Source organism: Engystomops pustulosus, chromosome 1, assembly GCF_040894005.1.
Source record: "Engystomops pustulosus chromosome 1, aEngPut4.maternal, whole genome shotgun sequence".
NCBI lineage: Eukaryota > Metazoa > Chordata > Amphibia > Anura > Leptodactylidae > Engystomops > Engystomops pustulosus.
Window position 1 is genome coordinate 258,596,925 of NC_092411.1, and position 9,095 is coordinate 258,606,019.

The 9,095-nt window shown below is 46.1% G+C and overlaps 1 protein-coding gene across 9 annotated transcripts in view; it reads right to left on the minus strand.

Annotated features, from left to right (window-relative positions):
• The window catches only part of PCDH7 (protocadherin 7), a 620,030-nt gene extending 615,521 nt beyond the window's left edge, over window positions 1–4,509 (minus strand). For 3 of the 9 annotated variants that reach the window (XM_072125949.1, XM_072125941.1, XM_072125975.1), the window contains exon 1: window positions 743–4,509. In XM_072125949.1, the coding sequence (XP_071982050.1) occupies window positions 743–3,835 (3,093 nt within the window). In that variant the 5' untranslated portion in view covers window positions 3,836–4,509. The remainder of the gene's footprint in view (window positions 1–742) is intronic. The other 6 variants (XM_072125979.1, XM_072125978.1, XM_072125981.1 and 3 more) reach the window with 3 other exon arrangements.
• Between the last annotated feature and the right edge of the window lie 4,586 nt (window positions 4,510–9,095).

Genomic DNA, 9,095 nt, shown 5'->3' on the forward strand with positions numbered 1-9,095 from the left:
ACCATCAGATAGCTGAGCACCAACCTTTCCATTAGTGGCATCAGCCTGCAGAGCTATTGCCAGTCTTTGCAAGTCACCACTGTGTTACATGCTATTGGCTGCTGGCCTCGTTCAGGGCTAGTGAAATGACAGAGTTCAGATGGAGAGTAGCAAGCTAACCAAATGCTGCATTAACATTAGATAAATGAGTTTCACCTTTACATGCTACTGTAAAATGCAAAATCAGGCAGTGCAACACCAGCGGAAATGTAATCACTTTGCAGTGTTGGAGAACCAAACCACAGGGAATGCAATGGCATAAAAAAAAGACAAACAGTGTACTATACTATAGCAGAAAATACAGCCTAAAATGTAGTATAGTATAATATAGCATAATACAATAGCGTGTGCTATAACACAGAATAACACAATCTAATCTAAAATGCTATAATATAGAACACAATGTTATACTATAGTATAATGCAATGCAGAATACTATAAAATAATGCAATATATTATGTTCTAGAATAATACAATAGAATGAAATATACTGTATAATATGAATAAAGTATAGCCAAAGGCAATATAAACTACTATAAAGTGGAATACAATACTAGATGATGGTATAATACATTGCAATATAGTATAGTATAACATAATATAATACAATACATTTGTGTTTGTAAATATGAACTAAAGGAGTTGATAACAAATAAAAGTGTTGTGTTTTCTGTTATTTTGCCTGTACATGGACGTAGCTTACCTGTTTGCTGTACTTGTTATTGGTTTGACAACTGTACTCAGAACAATGGTCTGATCCAATTGAGATGTTGTCTCCAGCTCCCACAAAAGTGTTGGCCGGTGGTAAATCTTGCACAGCCTGGTGTTTTTTCCCAGCAGTAGGTGACTGAGGATGAAGCTGCACAGTAGGAAGTGGAGAACTAGATTTGTAATGCCTTGCTAGGTCAGGACTACCAGGACCTCCATTTACAGTTCTGTATCTCCCCATGCTGGGGCTGTCTGACAGCTTCTCATTCACACTGTCATATCTCTGCCCGTTTGGCTTTGAAGCTTCCACTGTCACTATGCTGCTATATAATGGCTGTTTGGATTTTTTATTTTTCTTGTCTTTTTTGGGTTTCTTAGACTTGTCATGCTGCTGAGGGGTGAAGAAGTCCTCGTGGTCTTTTTTGCCAGCTTCGTAGCCATTTTTACTCTTGGCCCTACAGTAACGTGCCATGACCACCACTAGGATGATCAGTATGACTGTCATGATCCCAGCCACCACACCGATCACTATGCTAAGTCTTTGCTTGCTCATTTCATAGCTGGGATCCCCAGCTATATCCTGGCTCAATGGGATGTGCAAACTTCTGGCAATTTGGGAGTCAACAACTGTGGCATTGGAGACAGTCTCATTGATGAATACATGGACTAGGGCAGTGGTGGACTGGGAAGGTTGACCGCTGTCATTCACCTGGACCACTAACCGGTGCAGACCATAGTGCTTTGAGGCCAGCTTGCCCACAAGAGACACCACTCCACTGGCAGGGTTAATTTCAAAGAGTTTAAAGGGGTTTCCTCCAACAATGCTGTAGTTTAGGTCTGCATTGACACCTGAGTCTGTGTCAGTGGCCATCACAGTAGCCACCACTGTCCTGACACTACTAGAGGGGGAGACAACTGTGTAAGAACTATTGACTGGACTAGTGATGATGGGGGCATTGTCGTTCTCATCCATAACAAAGAGGGACACAGTAGCAGTGGCAGACCTAGGGGGGTCCCCACCATCCACTGCCTTGACTTTAAAGGTGTAGGAGGTCTGTTGCTCCATATCAAAGGACACTGTAGAGCAGATGGTGCCAGTGTTGTTCTCAATGGTAAAAATGCCATTATCTTCCTCTATGAACAAACTCATCTCTGCATTGCGACCTTTGTCAGCATCCATCACTGTCACCATCCCAACAGGGCTGTTGGGTTGTAGGTTCTCCTTGACATAGAAATTGAAGACATCCTGCATAAATTTGGGGTCGTTGTCATTCCTATCAGCTACCTGCACAACAACGGTGGCAGTGCCCTGCATAGTGGTAGGCAAACCCTTGTCTTTGGCAACAACTTTAAACTCATACCTGTCTGTCTGTTCCCTGTCTAAGACTATGTTGGCTGTGATATCACCTGTGTCTGGGTGGATGGAGAAGACTCCAGCCACAGACTGCTCCAGGGAATAGGCAATCTCTGCATTCTTCCCACTGTCTGCATCTGTGGCGATGACTGTGGCCACCCTTTCCCCCAGGACATTGTTCTCAGGGAAAGCTACCTCCACCACAGGTAGGCTGAACACTGGGGGGTTGTCATTAGTGTCCACCACCTTAACCAGCAGGGAGTTATTACTGGACAAACTGGGGCTACCAGAGTCCACAGCTACTATGATAACATTGTACTCTTTAACATTCTCATAGTCCAAGGGAGCTGAAGTGTGCAAAAAATACTTCTTCTTGTTCTGGTCCCCCTCACTATCACTGGCTGGCTTGAGCTGGAAGGGAACATCTCCTACCACAGTACAGGTCACAACACCATTCTCCCCTTGGTCCCTATCAGACACCTGGACAAGAGCTATGGGGGTATCTACCAGGACATCTTCTGCCACACTAGCCATGCCATCTTTTACTGGGATCCTACCGATCTTTCTGATGTCTATCAGGGGCACATTGTCGTTCTCATCCTTGATGTTAAGGATCACAGTGGCCTTGTCACTTTTGGGTGGCTGTCCCCTGTCTCTGGCCATGACAGTGAACCTCAACTGGTTGACCTCCTCTCGGTCTATCCTATGCAGGACACTCAGCCACCCGGAGTTCTCGTCCAACCTCAGCAACCTCCTTACACTCTCAGTAGCTGCACCAAACACATACTCGATCTGACCGTTCACCCCGACGTCGTAGTCGGTGGCTTTGAGCTGTAGAATAGGGGTTCCGGGGGCGCTGTTCTCGGCCAGGTCGGCTTCATATACGCTTTTCTCAAAACGGGGGCTGTTATCGTTCACATCGGTGATCAGGACCCTGAGAATGGACTGTGAGGAGCGGGGCTGCTCTCCTCCATCTCTCACCCGCAGGGTCAGCTCGTAGGAGTCCCTCTGTTCCCGGTCTAAAGCCCCTTTCACTATAAGCTGAGGCTGCTTCTCCCCATCAGAGGTGTCGGCTACCTGCAGTTCAAACACGCTGCTCCTGCTATCCGTCTCCATCCGTCTTTTGCCTGGGTAGACGGCGCCATCTCCAGTCTCTGCCCGACTACCGGAGCGTCGGCCGGACGTGTACAAACTCTCCCCGGCGTCCTGGATCAACTCATAGCGCTCGATCCCATTCCGGCCGAAGTCCCTATCGGTGGCGGTGGGCAGCAGGTAGAGGGTCCCCACTGGCCGGTTCTCCTCCACGGTGAGAGTGAGCACCGGTGACGGAAAGGTCGGCGTGTTGTCGTTTATGTCCAGGATGACCACCCGACCCTCAAACAACTCAACCCAGCTCTGAGAAGGTCCGATCACCGACACCTCAAAGTCTATGAAGCACTCGTTCTCATCGAAGATCATCTGGCACTGCGGCAGCTTCTCCCGATCTATCCGGCGCTCGGTGGTGCTCAGCTCCCCGGTCATGTTGTCGATTTTGAAAAATTCCGAACCGGATTCCAGGCTGAAGGTCACCTCCCCATTGCCGGTGACAATCCCGATATCCGATGCCACATTCCCGATCCTGATATCTGGCTGCCCTTCCTCTGGCAGCCGGTACTTTAACAGCTGCTTGGAGGCTGCCAGGGTGAAAGATGCCCTCAGCAAGAAGAACAGGCACCAGCCCCATCCAGTCCTCATGGCTCCGGAGCTGCTGATGTGAGATAGAAGAAGCCTGACTTGTATTATCCCAGCACAAAGTTACCCTCTCATAGTCCCCGCTGCGCCACACTCAGTCCATGCGCCTTGTCCTGGGACAGATAGAAGGGATCCAAGCTCAGTTGTGTAGTATTCCACCATAGGCAGGAGGCTTGGATGAAGAGCAGCTGCTATCCTCTCTGTATATCCTCGCTGTGATCCAAAGTTCTTGGCTGTAACCTGGAAGCTGGTGCAGATAGTGGCACCAGAGTTAGAGCCGCAGTTGGTGCTGGGCTACCTGCATTTGCTCTGCATGTGTTAGCAATATGTATCTGCAGCCCTGTGAACGATTCACAAATGATATTGCAGAGTCTCTCCCCTCCCCTTACTCTCCTCCCCCTTCTTCCTCCTCTTCTCCTTCTTGTCCCAATGCAGGTAACCAGAGCTGAACTTGATCCTGCAGTTCAGAGGTGAGGAGCGAGCCTGTCTGCAGGGCGATGATTGCCTTCATTAAAGGGAATGGGATGCCAGGCGGTGCCAGGTGGAGGGTGCCCACATCCGGAGAGCTGGAGGTCGGCAGTCACACATGGAGGGAGAGCAGCGTCGGCAGCAGCAGCAGCACGGTCATTATAAGCCGGGGTAGAGGGAGGGGGAGCTGTAAGTTTTGTCCAAAGTCTGGGAGCTGGGAGTCTCTCCTGACGCAGCAGTGATACCATTCATACAAGGGATCCACTCATACATGGGAGGAAGGATGGAGCCGACACGGCCGAGCAGAGCCGGCTAGGAGCTCCGAGCAATGGATACATAGCTCCTGTATGCACATGCCTTACCATGCCTCATGCTAGAAGGAGAGATAGGATGTCTATCCCAATAGTCTATGCAGATTATTAATGTATGTGTATAGGCGATTGGTAAAGGGGATTGATGAACGATGCATGGATAGATAGAATGAAGAATGAATAGATGGATGATAGATATATGATGAATGGATAGTAGATGGTTATATAGATACATATGACACAGGTAGATAAATGAATGGATTATCAATATATAGCTATAGATGTTATAGAATGACATATGGATAGTGATCACACAGCAGTAGACCTCCCATGATAATAAACGTGTCATCTGTCAGCAGATCTCTTGTACTTCCTCATGATGACACATGTTCTGCTACAATGTATCAGTGACAAAGTTCCATGGCTCCCTGCCTGCTTGCCTTGTCTACCTGCCTGCTCATTTCCGTCCAGACAGAAGACACCTCATGCCTGCACCACATTGCTCTACACCCCCACTTATAATGTAAATGCCGACGTGGTAGGTATTAAGTAATGGGGAGGGGGGTATATATAGATGCATGTACCATTAATGGCTATGCTGGGAAATAGAAGTGCTGCACAAAGCCCTGAGGTGAGCTCAGCTTCACCTCCACACTGCACATTGATCCAGTCCTCTCATATGATGTGAGTGGCTGCTGCTGCTGACTGAGTGATTACTCTACCCCCCTCCCTTCTCCCCAGATCTGCAGCATCAGCTCCCAGCTCTCAGCGCATGCGCAGGGACTACCGCCGCAGTACAGAGCGGAGGAGGAGGAGGAGGGAGGGGGATCGCACTTTTACGGCGGGTTAAGTGGGATTAATACAAAACCTCCATTATATTTTTCCAGCGACTTGAACTGATCAAAATGCTTTTTTTTCATTCCTCTGTCCCATGCAGTGGATGAGTGTGAGGAGGAGCTGGAGATTGTGCTTGTTACCCTGCAGTGCAGGCACCATGTGCTACTAAATGGAGCCCCCCTCCTCCTGCTTCCCTGTCATCCCTGTGTGTTTTCTGCTCTACACCTACTCAGGATGTGCGACTCCCCTGCATGCAGCACTGTCCATACTGGAATGCAGGCTGCAGATTTTGGGAGGTGGGGGGGGATGTGTCATCCAGCAGATGCTGAGTTTGCCAGCTTCATTTCCTGCCGGGGATCAATTGATGTATCCATTGCAAGGTATAGGGATACAGCAGATCTCATCATCTAGGCAGCAACATGACAAACACAGCCCTGCAACATCTGTACAGATTTATTTCCTGCCGGGGATCAATTGATGTATCTATTGCAAAACATAGGGATACAGCAGTGCATATCTCTTCATCTGGGCAGATCCATGACAAACTCAGCCCTGCTGCATCTGTGCAGTTTTATTTCCAAGCAGGGATCAATTGATGTATCTATTGAAAAACATAGGGATACAGCAGAGCCCAGCTCTTCATCTGGGTAGATCCATGACAAACTCAGCACTGCTGCATCTGTGCAGTTTCATAACTTGGTGGGGATCAATTGATGTATCTATTTGGAAACCTATGAATACAGCAGAGCTCAGGTCTTCATCTGGGCAGATCCATGACAAACTAAGCTCTGCTACATCTGTACAGCTTAATTTCATGGTGGGGATCAATTGATAGATCCATTGCAAGTTATAGGCATACAGCAGAGCTCAACTTTCATTGAGGCAGCTCCATGACAAACTCAGCTCTGCTACATCTGTAGAGCTTGGGTTCGATTCAAGTATCCAATGCAAGTCATAGGGATGAAGCAGTGCTGAACTCTTCATCTAGGCACATTCATGACAAACTCAGCTCTTCTACATCTGTACAGCTTGGGATCGATTGATGTATCCATTTCAGATTTTTTGAAATCAAGGCATAGAAATTTAGTAGAGCAGCTCCATAACTAACTCACCTCTACTACATCAGTATAGTTGGGATCGATTATTAGAAGACTTTTATAAAGCCAGGCATAGAGATTTCCATTACTATCTCTGCTCTGCTACATCTGAACATCTTTGCAATGATATGAGGTCAGTTCTCTGAAGGGGCAGAAGAATAATTCCCCTGAGGAGCTGACACTCAGTGCTGGCTTTCTGGCGGTTAACCCTACACATGCAGAGACTTGTAGACTTGTTGTGTCTGAGGTCTGGGGGAAGGGGGCATTAAAAGAATCAGTGACATCATTGCAGCTAGATGCTCTTTCATGCTGTGCATATGCTGTGTGATGCTTTGTGCTATGTGTCTAGCAGAAGTGAAATGTAATACATAAAGCAGATTTATAGCTGGCCCCTGCTCTGCATTGATAATGCTGTATATGATGCTGCAGAGTAGTCTACCTACCTGCAGTGCTGAAGTCCACTCATAGGCAAAAGGGGAACTTCACAATAAATTAACCCTGGTTACTCCTGAAACAGTTACCTCCAGCTACCCCTGCTAGACCAGGCAGTACTGTCTGGGAAAAGAATATGCAAATTAGCCATAGTCTGGGAGGTGTTTATTTGGCAGCATCTATTGGAAGAAGTTATCCAAATGGAAAATAATAATAATTATTATTCCTTTATTTATATAGCGCACACAGATCACACAAAGTTTGCCAAATCATCCCTGTCCCCATTAGGGCTCACAATCTAATCACTCTGCCAGTATGTTTTGGAGTGTGGGAGGAAACAAATGTTTATTCCCTTTACTTGATTTGTGGCATACAAAGTCATTTCCTTGCAGAGTGCCCTCTAATTTGACTTATAAAGGGGACGTTCCCAAAAATTATAATAAGTGGTGCTCCGCTGTTTTCGACAAAATATGATTTTTCCCCCCTGTTTCCGAGTAGTCTTTCTACTGTCAAGTGGGATGTGTCAACTATTGTAAACACCCACCTGACAGTAGGGAGTCAAAATAACATATTTTTTGGGTGCTGAAACGAGGACAAGAGGAAAAATTCCAACTGCACCATAATCAATTAAAGGAGGTCACATTCATTTCAATGCTCCCCTGCACATGAACGTAATTTTCATGGATCTTAATGGAGATTGTAGAAAACCTCAACGCAGTCCCATTCCTGCCCGTATCTGCAACCCTTGCCTTCCCATAAAAAATCTTTAGAAACGTGAATAATACTGATGACACGCGGGTCTTATCCGCCTGTGGTCCATATTTGTGGATCAGCTGCTATTTAACATTATAATGTGACCCTTCATGAGGTTTGTGACAAACTTGTGACATCATATTCCAGTCTTCCTTTTTTTTGTGGATCCACGAACACGGATGACATACAGATGATTTCTTTTGCGGACATGCGGCTCGGCAATGGAATACACACTGATGACTCAGTGGGACACATTGATCAAAAACAGTGCAGTGTGTACTAGGTGCAGTTTGCCTGTGTAGTGTGCAGGGGGCGCCAGATTCATGAATTGTGGTGCTCGTTCTGCATGAAACTTGTGTCCCCTGCACTGCCCTGACAAATTGCACCATTTTTTTTTGGTGCACTTTAACATAGAGGATGCAACACAATTCTGTGACACAAATATAGCTCATGGTCTACTTTCAGTGCAGAATTTTGTGTTGCGTATAGTGCAACCACGGCACAAATGTGTCGCAGTCACTTTATAAATACATGTGCAAGCAGTTTGCACTGAAAAGAATGTGCAAGACTGGTGCAGGGGCTTTAATAAATGTGGATCACACACTGTAGAAACAGACTATGGATCCTGAACAGACTATGGATCCTGTGTTTGCAGGTAGCCTAGATCCCACTCATGGCCAATGGGCATTTGTAAAAAATTTAGAGGTCAATGGGCATTTGTAAAATACAGATGCCACACGGGTGTCATCCACGTGCCATTAGTATCTGAACTATAATATGAACCTTCAATAGGTTGGGACAAGCTACTGACATAATCTTCCAGACTTTATTTGTCTTTGTCTCTAAAAACGGACCCACCGATTGCAAAAACGGGCAACGGATGCATTTGTTTGCCACACAAGAACAGCAAACATTAGTGTGCAGGGAGCCTAAGGTGGAATATTGCATGGATAAAATGATAAACAAATTGATACAATGTAGCAAACTGATAGGGTAAATATTTACCGCTAATGTTTACCTTATAAATTATCTTGATCTGCTACAATTGTAAATACTAGAAATATGATGTTGCAATAATTTTCAGATTAGTCACTTTTCTCTATTCATTAAATCAAGCAGAGATCTAGAAAATGGGGAATCATTGCAACAAAGCTGTACTATAGCAGTGTCCCTGAGAGAAGCACTAGAACACGTGGCCAGTAGTTGCTCCATTCACTTCTAAGGGACTTTAGGGACATAGTAAATGGAGCAGCACTCAAGCATGTGCTTCATTTATATAGAGAACAAAGAGGTACTTGCTGGCCACCATTTTTAGGATAACTGGGGTCCACTATAGTTAACTATCCATTATGTTGTGTACATAGC